Source organism: Uranotaenia lowii, chromosome 1, assembly GCF_029784155.1.
Source record: "Uranotaenia lowii strain MFRU-FL chromosome 1, ASM2978415v1, whole genome shotgun sequence".
NCBI lineage: Eukaryota > Metazoa > Arthropoda > Insecta > Diptera > Culicidae > Uranotaenia > Uranotaenia lowii.
This window is the reverse complement of record NC_073691.1, coordinates 183,277,805-183,295,184: the sequence shown is the minus strand read 5'-3', so window position 1 is coordinate 183,295,184 and position 17,380 is coordinate 183,277,805. Positions and strand designations below refer to the sequence as shown.

The following is a 17,380-nucleotide window of genomic DNA, read 5'->3' as shown; positions in this document are numbered from 1 at the left end:
TACTTTTCAGAATCCAGTGTTCCACTATTGTTAAAGGACTATCTGGAATCCACAAGATAACTTGCTGTGAGGAAAAAATAGAACAAAACAACAAACGCTTTGTGATAATCGTAAGAAAAATAATCTTTTAGAAGTTGAAAATAAATTTACTAACCTTAATTGCCTTTGTTTTTCGCAATAAAATTTCTTTCACTGGTACATACATCGTGTTTTTTCCAATTGTAGCCATTTTGAAAGGGTGAAATATTTCAATTATCACATTCATATAAGTTATGTGTAAGGAAATGAACACCATATTCCAATCCAATATAAACTAAAACTCAAACATAAATTTTATTTGAATCATATAGTAGCAGAGATTCATGAGCTTATGTGTGAAAGGAACATAATCTTAAAGTGTAGTTTTTTTGCAGTGCAGTAACCCTGGTGTACCTTATAGAAATCGTTTGTAATAATGAATTCAAAAACGATGATTTTTGCACTAACAGAACCATAAGGATAGCAACAAATATATGCGAACAAATTCACGATCGATATTTGAAAAACGACCATCCACATTTTTTGAATCAGCTCAATCGGAATTGATTTAGGATGCCTCAAAGCGCACAAAGTTTCGGAATTTTGATCCTCAAAAACCACCAAAGGGGGGGGGGGGGGGGGGTGGGGGGTGGGTTTGCAAAGGAGATCAGAAAAAAGAAATTTTAATTTTGATGCCAAATAACTTAAAAATGCAGAAAATGTTGAAATCTGGTGTAATCTCGAATTTTTTTTGTCAAAACTCTGCTTTAGAAAATACCCTAAGAGGGACTTAGAAATGCATGAAAAGTCGAGATCTAGTGACCAAAAAAATTGGTCAAAAACTGACTGAATATCATATATTTAAAAAAAAAACATCAGCCTAATGTAATTGAATATTAAACAAAACAACGCGGGAAAGCTACTTTAGTTCACTTTACCACTTAGTACAATAGTTATTCATGCAATAAGTTGCAAAAAGTAGATTTTTTCAGCACGAGTCGTGGATAATCACGTCGAGTGCTGAAAAAATCGAGGTTTGCAACGATTTGCATACACATACAAGGCAGACCCGAATTTAAAACAAAGGGTCCTTAATTAAACGAAAAACAACACAATTTCATGCGAACTCGAGAAATTCACTAATTTACCTACAACCCTAGAATTGGCGCATTTTGACTGCAAGGACTTTGAATTGCTGTTATTTTGCATGGAAAATACAGTATCGAGAAAAGCAGCTTTCGATGTTTTTTTCTGAGTCGAAAAGTAAACTTTTTAGCTGTAAAATGCAGTAAAATGTCAAAAATTCCAAATACATTTATATACATCTATATACATAACAGAAGTAATAATCAAAACAAAAATGTGTCTAGAGCATGATAAAAAATCCCCCTTCCCTAACATACACTGCCGGCCAAAAGTTTGGGATCACCCACTAAAAAACATGCAAATTTTGATCGTTCATATCTCAGCCGTCTTAGGACATATTGAAAATCTTCTGATCTAATTTGAAAGATTATGAGCAATAGCTATCTCGGAGGTATTTGGCCAAAATATAATGTTTTAGTTTTGAACTTAAATCTTAACCTAAAGTTATAACATTTTCAAAAAATCGCACTCAATATTCAAAGCCGATCATCTCGGGATAGGATGGACCAAATCTCAAAATTTGAGTGGCATTAGAATTCCTGTTCTTTACTTCTCAAAACACATTCAAAAAAATTTGAGAAAAAAATCAAGAATGTATTTTTAATTAATAAAATAGACACTTGAATTATCGTCCAAAAGTTTGGGATCACCTCTTTGTATGGTGAGTTTGGGATCATTCTTATAAAAACATGCAGATTTATTTTATTCATATCTTTCTCATCTCACATCGTATTGCAGATCTGAAGGGTTCTTTTGGAAGCTTAGGAATTGTTGGTTTTTAATAAATTCATTCAAAAATTATATTTTAAGGTGAGAACTATAAAAAAAATCTGGGAACTTTCAATAAAACAATTAATTTCAGGTGATTTTTTTATGGTTATCACTTCAAAATATTATTTTTGAATGAATTTATGGAAAAACAACAATTCCTTAGCTTCCAAATGAACCCTTCAGATCTGCAATACGATGTTAGATGAGAAAGATATGAATAAAATAAATTTGCATGTTTTTATAAGAATGATCCCAAACTCACCATACAAAGGGGTGATCCCAAACTTTTGGACGATAACTCAAGTGTCTATTTTATTAATTAAAAATATGTTTTTGAATTTTTTCACAAAATTTTTTGATTGTGTTTTGAGAAGTAAAGAATAGGGATTCTAATGCCACTCAAATTTTGAGATTTGGTCCATCCTATCCCGAGATGATCGGCTTTGAATATTGAGTGCGATTTTTTGAAAATGTTATAACTTTAGGTAAAGTTTTAAGTTCAAAACTAAAACATTATATTTGGGCCAAATACCTCCGAGATAGCTATTGCTCATTATCTTTCAAATGAGATCAAAAGATTTTCAATATGTTCTAAGACGGCTGAGATATGAACAATCAAAATTTGCATGTTTTTTAGTGGGTGATCCCAAACTTTTGGCCGGCAGTGTAGCTGTAAGGATATGTTTCAAGAATACCACGGCACATAAAACTTTGTAGAGTCTTAAATATACTATTATTAATTAATAATAAAAAAAGCATGATAAAATTTTTTAAAAAAAATGACTAAAAGTTCGTAACATTTGACAAACAAGTACGCTAATGACAATTGTTCGTTTAACAAGTACAAAAAAAGTTGAGGAAAAAACCATTCGATTTTGGCACGGTTCAATTTTGGCAACCCAAAGTGTTTGGGAGTGTTACCGTAATACAAAGCAGTTTTACTTAAGTGGATGTTAAATGTAAAGAAGTAATTGAACATTGTAAAAAATATCTTCTCATATATAAAGATGAGTTGGACTATATATGTTTGTTTGTATGCACCTTATACAAATCGACACCGCTTAACCGATCAGCCTGAAATTTGGTACAGAGATGTATTTGGACCAGGGTAAGGTTTTAGTGATAGTTCTGAGCCCCTCCCACCTAAGAAAAAGGACCTTCCCATACAACTTTCGTTTTTATTTCCACAAATCAAAAGTCATGGCACCCATTTGGCAGCCGATTTTCGTTTCCTTTGGCGGGTTGTTTTCACCATCACCATGGGCCGGGGGTAAGAAACGACTATCCAGAGTTCACGTGTACTGGAAAGCAAATCAAAGCTTACTAAGCGTTAAACATTTGAAAGGGAAAATTTTGGCGGGTGTTGTTTGTACCTTCTACTGCTGAAAGCACGTGGTACCGGTAGATACGAGAATTTTGGATGCAATAATGAGCTAACATTTAAGATTGAAAAATACAACTAACCTGTAAAGTATGTATTGACTTGAATTGTAGTGGTTTTCAAAATATTCCCTACCACTGCTGCAGGGCTTTGAAGTCTATAAGAATATACAGAGTGTGAAGTATGGATGCAATGATTTATCTTCATTATGAATTTGGATTGAGTGCTGAAAACATTCTTAAAATCAAGCTTTTTAGAACCAACCATTTTCGTATTTTTAGAATTCCTCATAGTAAAAGAAAAAAAATAAATTCAGAGTAATATGTTGAGAGCTGTGATTTCAAGACTTTGAAAGCAGTCGAAAATCTAAATGGAGGACTCAAAAAATTTAACGTGCATTATCTGGAAAACTCAAATCCAACGCAAGATACTTTATATGAAATAAAGTATGAGGTTGTAAGTTTTATACAATTCAATTTTATCGGTCAATCTATGATTTTGTATAAATGTTGATCATCAATGTGTTCAATTTTACCATTAAATTATGCGAAAAGTTAAACCGTTAAGTGCTGCGAATTCAATCAAATTATTTCCAAGAATTTTTACTTTATCACTCTTCACAATAATTGATGAGTTTTTTTTTCCAAGAATGGAAAAAAATGAAAAAAAATTTTTCGTTATAACATCATAAAATAGGCGATTAGGGTTCCGAGATAATTTCTTTTAGATCACTTCAAAAAACTGTTAGTGGAACTTGGAACATTTAAGAAAAACTAAACATAAATCGGTGTGGAAAAAACAACGAAGAGTACACAAACATTTGAAAACATGAAAAATGAGTCTTCAACAAGTTTAAAAACCAAATACAAACACATACAGGATCTCAATGAAACTTAATGTTTTCTCGAAGAGATTCCTTTTACTTAATTCTAAGCGTACATCTTTCGAGTATGTGATGGCTAGCATCTCACAAATGCTTAAACCACAAAAGTTTTCTGTGTATGCTGTGACTTGGATTCGAACTCACGGCCGTTGGCTTGGAAGACTTGAAGGCCACGAGCTGCAGCAAGTTTCGGAAGCCTTCTTAGAATTTTCTGGGCAAATAAAACTTGAATACGGAGGAGCATTTGGCATATAGCGTCCGAGGAGATCATCTCCAAAAGAGATTTAAATAGGATGGGGGGTGGGAAAGATAAAAATATAGTTTAATCATTTGAAGATAAAAACAATAGAAGGCCAAAGCTATTCAAGCTTCCTTTAAGAAAGGGTGGGTATAAAATGTTTTCCGGGATGGAATAAAAAAGCATTCATGGGAAATTATTTTTAATTTCTATGAATACGAACCTCATAACTATAGGTGTTTCAAGAATATGAAAAAGGGAATCACAATAAATATTCTCATTCAAAATTTGAAAAACACTTACAAAACTTTCAAAGCTTACATACATGGCACAACATGGGTAAAATTTTCTCATAATAAATGTATAAAACATATTGAATACAAAGCTAACAAAATTTTGTAAAGTCATACGACTCATTTTGATTTATATTTTATGCAAACCCGAGCAAGGCCGGGTAAATCAGCTAGTACTATATATTTGTTAAATCGATTACGGTTTTATTTTTGACCCTAAATCACTAAGCGCTAATTGATACGCACCTTTTTTGTTGACTTATTTATTTCCTGACGAAATTTTCTGGTGAACTAACAAATCAAAAGTTCCACTGCAGTGCATTTTTTCAAACAAAAGTGCTGATGTATGTTATTGTGGGGGAGTTTGTTTATCTGTAACTTACTTACTTACTTAATGATCCCGCGCCGATCCTCCGGTGCATAGGGCCGTGGTAAAAGACCTCCACTGTTGACGATCCGGAGCCAGCGTCTTCACCTGGTCCCAGTCAAGATTCTCGTCGACAGTTCGGATTTCAGCGGCTAGGCTTCGCCGCCACGAATTTCTGGGTCTGCCTCTTCTTCGATGACCTTCTGGATTCCAATCTAGCGCCTCTCTGCAAATCTCGTTTTCATCTCTTCGCAGCGTGTGCCCAATCCATCTCCACTTACGTTCCCGAATCTCGATTTCTAGCGCCTTTTGATGACACCGGCGATGTAGTTCCTCATTCGAGATCCAGTTGCCAGGCCACCAAGCGCGGATGATATTCCGCAGGCAGCGGTTTACAAATACTTGCAGTTTTCGCGTCGTTACCGCATATGTGCACCAAGTTTCGCACCCGTACAGCAATACGGATTTGACGTTTGAGTTGAAGATTCGGATTTTTGTTCGTAGAGAGATCTGGCGTGACCGCCAGATGTTTCGGAGACTCGCAAACGCAAATCGGGCCTTTCTGATCCGTGTTTCGATGTCTTTTCTGGTACCACCATCAGGCGTTATCTGGCTACCAAGATACTGGAAGCACTCCACTTTCTCAACTTGTTGCCCAGCTACCATGAAACTGGAGGGATTTCCTGTATTGATCTCCATCGACTTGGTCTTTCCGACATTGACTTTGAGACCTGCTGCCTTGGAACTTTCGGTGAGGTCGTCGAGTTTGCTCTGCATATCTGGTTGTGTTTGGGCAAGCAAAACAATATCGTCAGCCAGGTCAAGGTCGTTCAGTTGCTCCATTGTTGAAGGATTCCACGGCAATCCTCGGTTCGGTGCACAGTCAATCGATCCAATCAGAATCTCATCCATTACGATTAGAAAAAGTAGCGGTGATAGAATACATCCTTGTCTCACTCCAGCAGTTACCGGGATTGGTTCGGACAAGACACCGTCGTGAAAGACGTTGCACGAAAATGCCTCATACTGTGCTTCGATGAGATGGACTAGTTTCTCTGGGACCCCTCGTCGCCTTAGAGCCGCCCAGATGTTTTCATGGTTAAGTCGGTCGAATGCTTTTTCGAAATCAACGAACACCAGCAGAAGAGAGTCCTGGAGTTCGTTGATTTGTTCCAGTATGATTCGTAGCGTTGTGATGTGGTCCACACATGATCGTCGAGATCGGAATCCAGCTTGTTGCCGTCGGAGTGTAGCGTCTATTTTCTCCTGGATCCTGTTCAGAATCACTTTGCAGAGTACTTTGAGGGTTGTACAGATCAACGTTATGCCTCGCCAGTTACCGCACTCTGTCAGGTCTCCTTTCTTCGGGACCTTTACGAGGATACCCTGCATCCAGTCGGCCGGGAATGTTGCAGTATCCCAGATGTCAGCGAAAAGACGGTGCAACATTTGTGCTGATAGGGCAGGGTCGGCTTTCAGCATTTCAGCAGGGATGCAATCGATCCCAGGTGCTTTGTTGGATTTCACGTTTTTGATTGCCGCTTCTATTTCAGCCAGCGAAGGCGCTTCCGAGTTGACGCCATTTATGCGACTTACTGTTGGCGCTTCGAGCTGCAGATTCTGTTGGCCATCGCTATTCGTGACTCGGAAGAGTTGTTCGAAGTGCTCAGTCCATCGTTTGAGCTGATCTGTTCGATCGGTCAATAACTGACCTGCTCGGTCTTTTAACGGCATTCTTGCATTAGTCCTTGCACCACTGAGGCGGCGAGAAATGTCATAAAGTAATCGGATATCTCCATTGGCGGCGGCTCTTTCTCCCTCTTCGGCTAGGGAGTTTGTCCAGGCTCTCTTGTCTCGTCTACAAGCTCGTTTAACTGCCTTTTCCAGCTCCGCATATCGTAAGCGGGCGGCTGCTTTGGCTGACCCGGTACATGCCTGCTCAATTCCGACTTTCGCCTTTCTCCGATCATCGACCATCCTCCAAGTTTCATCCGACATCCATTCACTCCTTCTTCCACAAACTTTACCGAGAGTACCATGGCTCGTCGTGATAAAGGCATTCTTGATTCCACACCACTGTTCTTCGACTGTTCCGTCTGTCGGCAGCTCCGAGGCTCGGGATTCTAGCTGTTCAACGTATGCCCTTTTCACCTCTGGATTCTCCAACCGGCGGACGTCGTATCGACACCCGACTTTCTCCTCGCGCCGTTGGACACGCGCAACTCTCAATCGTATCTCGCCAAGGACGAGGTGATGGTCAGATGCAATGTCTGCGCTTCGCTTGTTGCGGACATCAAGAAGGTTCCTTCTCCATTTTCGGCTGATGCAGATGTGGTCAGTTTGATTTTCTGTTCGGCCATCTCGGGATACCCAAGTGACCTTATGTGCTTGTCGATGGGGGAAGAGCGATCCACCGATCACCATGTTGTTATTGCCACAAAATTCTACAAACAGCTCTCCGTTTTCGCTCATCTGTCCTAGGCCATGGCGCCCCATGATGCGCTCAAGGTCTTGATTGTCGGAGCCAATCTTTGCGTTGAAGTCGCCCAAATGGATTTGAATGTCACCCTTCGGAATTTTCTCTACCACGCTGTTCAGTTGACTGTAAAACTGCTCTTTCTCCTGCAAATCGGCAACGTCAGTTGGCGCATAACACTGGACCATTGTAAGGTTTCTAACCCGTGTTCTAAATCTGGCTACGATTATTCTTTCGTTTATCGGTTCCCATCTAATGAGGGCCGCGTAGGCCTGCGGGCTTAACAGGAAACCAACTCCTCGTTCCCGAGTAGCATGTTCTCCTCGTATGCCAGAGTAAAGCAGGACTTGCCCGGATTGTGTCTTGTGTTCTCCAGTATTAGGCCAACGGACTTCGCTCAGTCCCAGAATTTCAAGCTTGAGGCGGCTAGCCTCTCTAGCTAGTTGTTCCAGTTTGCCTTGTTGGGCAAGGGTGAAAACATTCCAAGTTCCAATTCGTGTCCGTGTTTTCATGCTAAAAGTCGTCGCCAAAGTTCCAGGTCGGTCATTTCTTTCGGATTCCGTAACAATTTCAAATCGGGAGCAGTAGGTTGTTAGCCTAAAGTCCCTATCCCGCGATGGGGCTGCCATCTTGGACTTAGCTGGCGGGAGCCGCATTTCATAAATTCAGCCGCTTGCTGCAAGACAGACGCTGTTTGAGCCGCCCCTGACTTGGAAAACAGACGCTCGGTTGTTGTTGCACGCCGCCCCTGACCTGGGGAACAGACGCGTGCGGCCACCTTCTCAGTCTGCATGCGACCAAAGCATCCACCGGGGTTGGGTACCCGATCTCCGCTTAGGTTACTCGCACCCCAGCCGGCACCGCGGGGAGGTAGAGATAGGAGTTGTGAATAAGAGGTGATATGACCACTATGGGGTCTCGTGTTGCACATTATCCACCGTTTACCAGCCTATCTGTAAGCTCACTAAAAATTTATTTAGTGAATAAGCAGTTAAAGAATAAGCACTACTTCCAAAAAAGTATCGGACTAATTAGCGATAAGCGTTTTTAAGCCAGCCACTGATTCAATCGCAGAATTTACAATTCCAAAGATCCAGTTAAAAAATAGACAAGCATATAAAAGAACAAACACACACATATAGGATCTAGTGAAACTTCATGTTTCTTTAAAGAGATCTAATTTAATTAACACTACACACATCTTACAAACGCTAAAACCACCGGCCCACAAAAAGAGTACTATGTTTACCGTGACCTAGATTCGATCTCATGACCGCTGGTTTAAAACACTTGAACGCTATCTTATAGGCCACGATCGACGGCTATTGATAAACTTATTTAAAAAATCCGTGGTTTACAATGCAATTGCAGTTTAATTATGAAAACAGACTATTGCTCACGCTAAACTATTGCTCATATAAATAAAATTTAGAATTTTAAAAACTTTCATGTTATCAATATTTTTAAATTTTGTGGTCTGCAACTTGATAAAACAATAAAAATATCTTCCTAATTCCAAATTCTTCCTACTACTTATCTAGTTTAATGTTAATAAATGTTCTCAAATTATCTTCCGCCCAACCAATTTTTGTGGATAAACATTTAATCGAGCGCACCCTGTTCGCATGAAGACAAAACTCAATTTCATTCATTCAAAACTTCAAATGTGTGTAAAACCTATCACACCCATACAGCAGTCTGAAACACCATGTGCACATGCTGTCATTTAAAAATTGAGAACTCTTGACTCAAGAGCGTTTTGTATGCAAACAAAAGCGTCAAGTATGGGTGAGTGCCTGAGTCACGATAAGATCTCACATGCAGAGTCACCGCCGTTCTGGTGATTCAAGTTCTGGACGAAACAGAGACCTAAATTCAGAGGAGCACGTTCACGTCATTTTCCCTCGCAAATTTTTGGAGGAAAAATATAGGTGGATTTAGTGGTTCTACTGTTTTTTTTAAGTGTCTGTGTCCTGTAGGAAGTGTGTCGGATTCGTTTGGCAGCGAAATTTCGTTCTGATTGTGCTTTTTTTCGTGTTAATTTTCCGATAGCCGGTGTTCTCTGGAGAACGGGACGTGTACTGTTAATAGTGAGTGTTCGAATGAATTGGCGGCCATTTTGAAATCGACATTCGTTTCCCTTGCTCTACGAACAATGAGTCTTGGCTAATGACAGATTTTACGTAATTGTCTGGTGGATATTGAGTTTTGTAATTTTATGAATATTCGAAAGGGTGATCTAGAGATAAGAAATTTGTGATGATCAGGATTTCTTAAAATCAGTAGCGTTAATCGAAATTGTGCAAGTTGGACAAGGGACTAATGAACGAAGGACACTCATCGGTTACCAATTTCCACGGGAACTCACCAACAAAAGCGGGAACCAATCAGGGAAGAGAATTAAAACTCAGGCACTCAGAGTGGGAGGGAGTCAGATAGTGAGTGTACCAACACATCGAAGGCGCCGGTTCGCCGTTTCTCGATAAAGGTGTGTGAAAATTTAGGGACCAAAAGAACGACGTCTGTTGAAATTGTTATTCCTCCGTTCCTGGAGTTTAGTCGAGTTCGAGAGTGGTCCGTATGAAGTGCTGAGTGCGCGCGCGAAGAACGACTGTCCGTGTCCGTATATTTTCTCGCCCTACTGCTGCTATATTCTTCTGGCCCTGTTCCACCGTTCATATAATTTCCCAACCCTCTGCGAACATACTGAAAGCGCAAAACTGCAACAAGGGATCACCATCATCAATCACCGGAAGAAATAAGGATCTACAGTGTGTTTCTGTGAACCAGTTGGTATTTTCGGTCATTGAGGAAGATAAGTCTTGTTAACAAATCAGTGATAACCACGAAGCTATAGCAACAATCCAGGAAACCTGCCAAGGCGTGAGCAAATCCGGTTACCCAGCAACCACAGGCTCCTGCTTCTGTATCATCTCTCTCCATACCAGCCCGCGGTCATTTCTCTTTCCGGGAAACGTGAATCGTTTTTGTTCGATTCTCTGTTTTTACTTGGCATTCCGTGGAGTTGATTTGTGTAAACGGAAAAAGAATATAACCAAAAAGGGGAATCTTCATCGTTGTACCAAATGTGTGTGAAAACTAATGTGTAAGGAAGAGCGGAAAAACGAAACAGAAACCTCGACAACGGAAATATAAAAATCTTACCAGAAAAATTCACCCGCCAACACCGGTTTATGACAACCAGTCTGCAATCCGTGGCCTGAACATGTTCGAATTAGAAGAAATGAGCAGTGGGTTTCACGACGTGTTCCTCAACAAGTATAACGTAAGTACCTTATTAACAATTCCTGGACAGTATTTAAAGTCCTTGACCATAATTGGTTAAACCTGCATGCATAACAACAATTGGTGGGGCGAACGCCTTAAAGACCAGCGACGATTAAAAGTAACTTAAGCTGTCATTCGTGTATCAGGCTGCTCGTGAACCAGCAGATGTATCCTACCAGAGCAGCTGCATTTCTGGATACGATACGTTCGCCAATTTAAATGCCATATGTCCCTCGCCTTCAGTATCAATCCCCTTCGCAGAAAATTACCATTGATTGACCAATATATGCACTTGTTATTCAACACTACAGCCAGCGTAGACCCATCCCAGATTGATATAAGAAACAAAAACTATCTTTGTTCTATTTATGCTTTGTCTAACAATTGTTGTTACCGGCAACTCCACGACGAACCCCCGAAGTTCAAGGCCAGAAAGCCGGTTCCGAAGTGTGCTTGTGCGGTCGAGTGGTGCGGGCAAGGGATCCATTTAACTTTGGCCGGTTCCCACTAAATGTACGAGCACTCTATGATAGTTCGAAGTTCCCATCCTCGCCGTACCGTTCTCCCATTAAAGGTTGAAGAATTTGTGCTGTAACCGAACGATTCGCTGCTCTCCTAGGGCCTCGTCTCCTATTAACATTCACGCGTGATCCACAAACCGTGAGCCCCACCGGTCTTGTGGAGCATAGTGACGATGAGCAGCGAGCGATGTCTATTTTTTTTTTCGATAGACACCAAACCGGCTCAAGCGATTTGTTGTTACTCACTCCCCGGCATAGGCGAAAAGCACGTGCTTTTGATGTGTTCGCGAATTATCTTTTTTTTTATTTCTTCGGGTTTTGATTGCTCTCGCATTCGTTACAATAATGGTTCGTTCGTTCGCTCTGCTGGTGGAGATGTGATTACTCCACAACGTGGGTTCAGCGAACCTCCGGCTTAACCATTCTATACATCCATTCTATAAGGTATCTGGTTTCGGTTATGCGCTCATGGTTTTTTTTTTCAAATTTTTCTTCCTCTAACATTTTTTAAACTATGATATCTAGATATTCTTTCTGTTTTTGTAATACTTTACTACTTTACTACTATTGGAATACTTCTTTGGTTTTTGTGACGAATATGAATTAGTTAGCACCTTCACCTGGTTGTCCATTCTGTGCCGAAAAACCAGGTTTCAGCTTCTCATTGTATAAGAAAGATCAATGTCCTCTATTCAAATGTGTCACTTCTCCATCATCTCGCCGCATTTTTGGCGCTTTCTACTTCAGTTTTGCACTTCATGAAAATAAACCACTTAACGCCTTCACACGGGTTTATAGGCGGTACTCTTAGATTCAAGTTAATTTTTACATAGAAATGCTTTCCGTCGTAAGCCGAGTCATTTCAATAAGCCTCAGGTAATGGAATGTGAATTGCATTTAGTTTCGTGCCTGCCAAAAGGACGACCTCGACTGCTAAGGACGAAAGCGCCATCATCAATCGGCGCTGAAAAGTTCCATTGCTTCCTAACCAGTGTCTTTTGTCAAGCAAGATTTGTAACTGCTGAACTACCCTGACGATGGAATTCCCAATTTTTAAAGAGCCAATTGAAATACTAGTTTTCCCTACCCAGTCTGGAGGATTGTAAAATGTTTATTTCCTGGCTCATCTGCTTCAACGCCCCAATTCGACGATCGGCAGGCAAGGAGGGAAAGGTTCGCTCGAATTAAAGAGCCACCTCCGGTGAGGGTCTCACTGGTGTTGAAAAAGGAAATCGAATGGCAAAATAGGGTGTTTAAAAGGAACCCTTAGAAAGAAGCCCATGGGTGTCGTAAAAAGGGATTTTCCAGATTGTTTTTTTTTCGTAGTTTCTGTATACGCATTTTCTGCTTAAGTAAATGAGTCGAAAATGCAATTCGAAATCCGAGAATATAACTGACCTAACCCTGCCATTCAACAGCAGCAGAAGGTTCACAATGCGTGAAGTGATTTATTGGACAAATTGTTGGGTTTTTCGTTCGTCCTCTTTATGTATCATACTTCGAGGTTCGAGCGCTATTCCCATTTCTGGCTTGCTGGTCGGGATGTATTTTGGACTCGTGTAGTTCTACCCTCTGGGAGACTCGTGAGACCGCTAATGAAGTTCCAATGTAACAACAATCAGAATCAGGCCGTGGCATTTCTAGCTTAGCTGGCAGGCGTAACAACACGACAGAGCTGGAATATGAATTTCAAATTGGAGTTTACGGGAACAACGACAAGCGCGAATAGTACCTACTTGGTACAGATTCAGAAGAAGCACATGAAAAGAAAACCAAAATCCATCATCCGACTGTTGACCCCTCTTTGGGTTTTTCGACTGGTCATGAATATGGAACGGGAACAATGTGGGGCCTGTCGGATTTTAACTGGTTAAACTTCAAGCAAACTGTTATATATTCAAAAAAAAATCAGTAGACAGTTTTTAGAGAACATAATTTTACTCATGACCAAAGGTTTCTTAGAAGTTAATAAAATAATGTATACATATCATATTAAAGAAATAAATGAACACATAGCGGCCCTGACCACATTTGCTTCCTGACTCGTTAGGTGAAACTCAAAAACTAGAATTTTAACTAAAAAAATTGTTTTTGGGGGATTTTTCAAACCAATTAGCTTATTCATCCCCAAACTATAATACAATATTCCACTAAATTAAGGTTGCCAGAATTTTTTCAGCACGTATCCGGGCCGGACAAACCGGGCAATTTTTATATAAAAACCTCAGTAAAATCCAGGCATTCGATTTCAAATTGACGACCATAAAACCGGCAATATCCGGGCAAATTTTGTCAAAACTCAGGAATTCCTCAACAAAAATCAAGAAAAAAATTAAAAACAAAATTTTTTCCATCAAAACTCATCGATAGATTTTAACCGTATTTTCGGTTTCCAAAAAACCTTTAATGATTATTTTTATAAAACTTGCTCAAAAAATGTCGTTTTGGAAGTGTTTGTTGTTTTTTTTTTTGTTTAATTTGCCAAATAAAGTGAATAAATCCGGGCATTTTTCCATGAAATCCGGGCAACCGGGCCGGGCCGGACTGTTCTCAAATTTAGTAACAAATATCCGGGCAAACCCGGATAAAACCGGGTAATCTGGCAACCTTACACTAAATCAAACACAATAATTTGAGAAACTTAAACATACTAAATTTGTAGAATTTGTTTTTTTTATACGGGATTTTCATCCTCTGGGATGATTCATCCCTAAATTTGTAGAATTTTGTCCAACGGTTGTCATTATATAGTAACGCCAAATTCGGGATTCGCCCCATTGAATCTCTTCACGAACCTGAATGTGTTAAAAGAGCAATTTTAAGCATCAACATCAAGATTTTTTATTATCACATTTATCACATTCTCCGTACTATAAAAATTGAAAATAGAATAAATATCATATGGTAAAATTGAGCTTTCATGTGATGCTATTTTGTCTGCTTTCAAATTTCACTGTCCCATTCGAAAGATCCTCTGCAAGCGGCCGTTTTGCAATTTCTCTAATCGGCTAGCATGTCACCTTGTGTAGAAACTGGTAGGTTCCCCCCAAAAATAAACGGCAGCGAACTTCAAGCGCATGACCAGTGAATTTGGGTTTGGCTCCAAATGAGTGAAACAACTAGGATTGATCCGACCTCCATGTCTGGGTGCCTGGTTCACCATCTATGCCACTAAACAACCCTTCCTAAAATGATTCGAACCGGTTAGCAACGAAAGGCGGCGCGCGTGTGTGTGTGTGTCTATGGAAGGCGCCCACCCACGCGTCGGATTGCACACTTTCGGCCTTTATTCGAAATGGGACCACCTACCCATGCCCGAACCTCTGGCCCAAGTCCACATGCATGCGCACAACACGTCATCCACATTGGACCGCAACAAACTCCCCGACATCCGAGTATATCCCATTCAGACTTATTAGACCTTCCCCCTCACTTCATCCGTACACGCTTGTGCTTGTGGTGACGAAGATGAGGACAACGAAGACATCGACGGCGTGTTTTGCGCCCTTGAAAAACTCCATTCGAGCCCCCCAGTTGTGTCTGGCCTATAGACGGCGGCCTTTCTGTTTTCTTTCCCCAAAACCCCGACCTATCTCGCGTCACAAACACCATATAGCAGCAGACTAAAACGATACTATCTATATTTGGCGGGAAATATCCGAAAGTGTGTCAAAAGCGTTGAAATATGACAATTTGTACGTTCAATAAAAAAAAACGTTGTGTATAGTGACTAGAATATCATACTTTGTTGATGGCAAAGTTCACGTTAGAAGATGCTCAAATAAAATTCTCTGTTATAACTCTGGAAGATATAAAAAATTTGTCATAGATTCATTAATAATTATAAATATTGGAAAGGTAACAATTGGCAAAGTTGGCACAATTTCGCATAATTTCATCTAAGTCATGCCAATGTTTGGCGGCTTGTAACTTTATTCGGGTGCATCCAAATAATAAAAAAATGGAGATTCTCAATAAATTCTTGAAATCTTTAATTTTAATCAATTTTTTTAAGGATGCCCAGGAAAAAACTCCCTAATCAGACCTTGAGTGTCAATTTGACACTTCTCGCTCCAAATCGCTATATATCTTGATGCTCTTCCTAGTTTTAGAAAATTCATACTTTTGGAAACCTCGTAATTAAACTCAAATATGTTTCTCAGACATTATTCACATACAACACTTCAGTTTTCCGTTATTCAAAGAAAGTCTAAGAAAAAAAACCCGAAAAAAACATGCTTCGGAAAAAAGACTACAGATCAGCTATGGAATATTCAAATAAAAATTCACTTAGTGATCAATAAAGCTGATGTTAGAGGCTATACGTTGCATATAGGAATATAGTTTTTTGATATTTTTTAAGACCGTGACCACAAAAATGTAAAAAAGTTGTTTAAAAACCGTACTTTTCATTCAATGAACCATCAAAATCCAAGCAGTGTCAAAGTTGAGTCAGTTTGGTTCGAAGGCGTTGAATATACAAATGAATTAGATATTGCTGAGAAATTCAACAACTATTTCATCGATAGTGTCATGGAAATCCATGATAGCATTGCCATTGGTTTAAATGTCAGATTGAGTCAGATAGACTACAACTGTGGTAGTTTGAGCTTGTTCGAAAACGTTTCCATCCAAGAGTTTGAGATAGTGGGCAACATGAAACCAACAGCTGGCATTGATAATGTCTCACAAAGAGTTTTCAAAGATTCTCTAACAGTATTAGCTAACCGTTGATTGAAATTATTAACATCAGTCCGCAATCAGGTATCATGCCATATACATGAAAGTTTTCGACTGTAATCCCTGTACCAAAACAGAAAAATACGAGAGGGTCATCATGATACCGGCCAATAAACATGTTGGAGTTACGAGAGAAAGTGCTAGAGTTAGCAGTAAAACGACAAGTGTTAAGTTTCATTGAGACAGAAAACATTTTAATCGAGGAACAGTCTGCATTTAGAAAACAACATTCTACGGAGACTGCAGTAAATGTGTTTCATATTACGTATCTGGAAAGTTAACATCGAAAAGGGGAACTACACCGTTGCGGTATTCCTTGATTTTAAGAGTGCGTTTAAAACAATAGATCGAACGAAACTGCTAGAGGTGTTAATCAGAATTGGTATTAGCGGCACAGTCTTAAATTGGTTTCAAAGTTATCTAGATAAAAGAATGCGAAGGACTAAGTTTGGTTCGGCCTACTCTCAATACAGAGAGAATAAGTTAGGAGTTCCTCAAGGCAGTGTCTTGGGACCAGTTTTGTTTATTTTATACATAAATGACTTGAAAATGTGTCTGCAGTACGGCCAACTTAAGTTGTTCGCTGATGAATCAGTGTCTTATTGGACTGGTAAAAAATTTAAGCTCATAATGGAAAAAGCAAGTGCTGATTTGGAAAACATTATTGAGTTCATGAAACAAAGAATAATTGTCTGAAGCTGAACAAAACAAACTGGATGATAATCGGAAATCGCAAAACTGTGGATTATCCAAGCATACTAATCGATGAATATGTGATTGATAGAGTGCGTCAAACCAAATACCTGGGAATTCAAGTCGATGAGAAGCTCAATTTCATTGATCATATAGATTATACAATCAAAAAAATTGTAACTAAGTATGGTGTCCTCTGCCAGATAAACAGATATTTGACTTTCTGGTCAAAAATTTTTTATGTGAAATCGGTCAAAATGCCGCATTTTGATTATTGCTCAACGATTCTACTCCACGCTTCTGATACGCAAATTAAACGTTTACAGAGAATCCAATACATAATAATGAGAGTTGTCATCCGCTGCATCCGTTATACTCCAAGTGTTATAATGCTAGACCTGCTCCAGTGGCTATCAGTCAAACAGAGGATTGCATATAACAGCATCATGTTTGTGCATAAGATAAAAAGGGATGTTACTTTCATAATAAATCCAGGATTTACAGTACGAAAATGACATACATAGCCATCACACAAGAAGAGCACAAGATTTAAGACTGCCAAATA

General features: G+C 39.4%; 1 protein-coding gene across 2 annotated transcripts in view; it reads left to right on the top strand.

Moving 5' to 3' along the window:
* LOC129739720 (forkhead box protein J3) overlaps nt 1-17,380 on the top strand; it is a 103,137-nt gene that overhangs the window by 53,467 nt on the left and 32,290 nt on the right. The window contains exon 1 of one of the 2 annotated variants that reach the window (XM_055731240.1): nt 9,442-10,859. The exons of the other annotated variant lie outside the window; for it this stretch is intronic. Within the exon in view, the coding sequence (XP_055587215.1) occupies nt 10,800-10,859 (60 nt within the window). The 5' untranslated portion in view covers nt 9,442-10,799. Of the gene's footprint in view, nt 1-9,441; nt 10,860-17,380 lie in introns of those variants that run through there. 2 annotated transcript variants of the gene reach the window in all.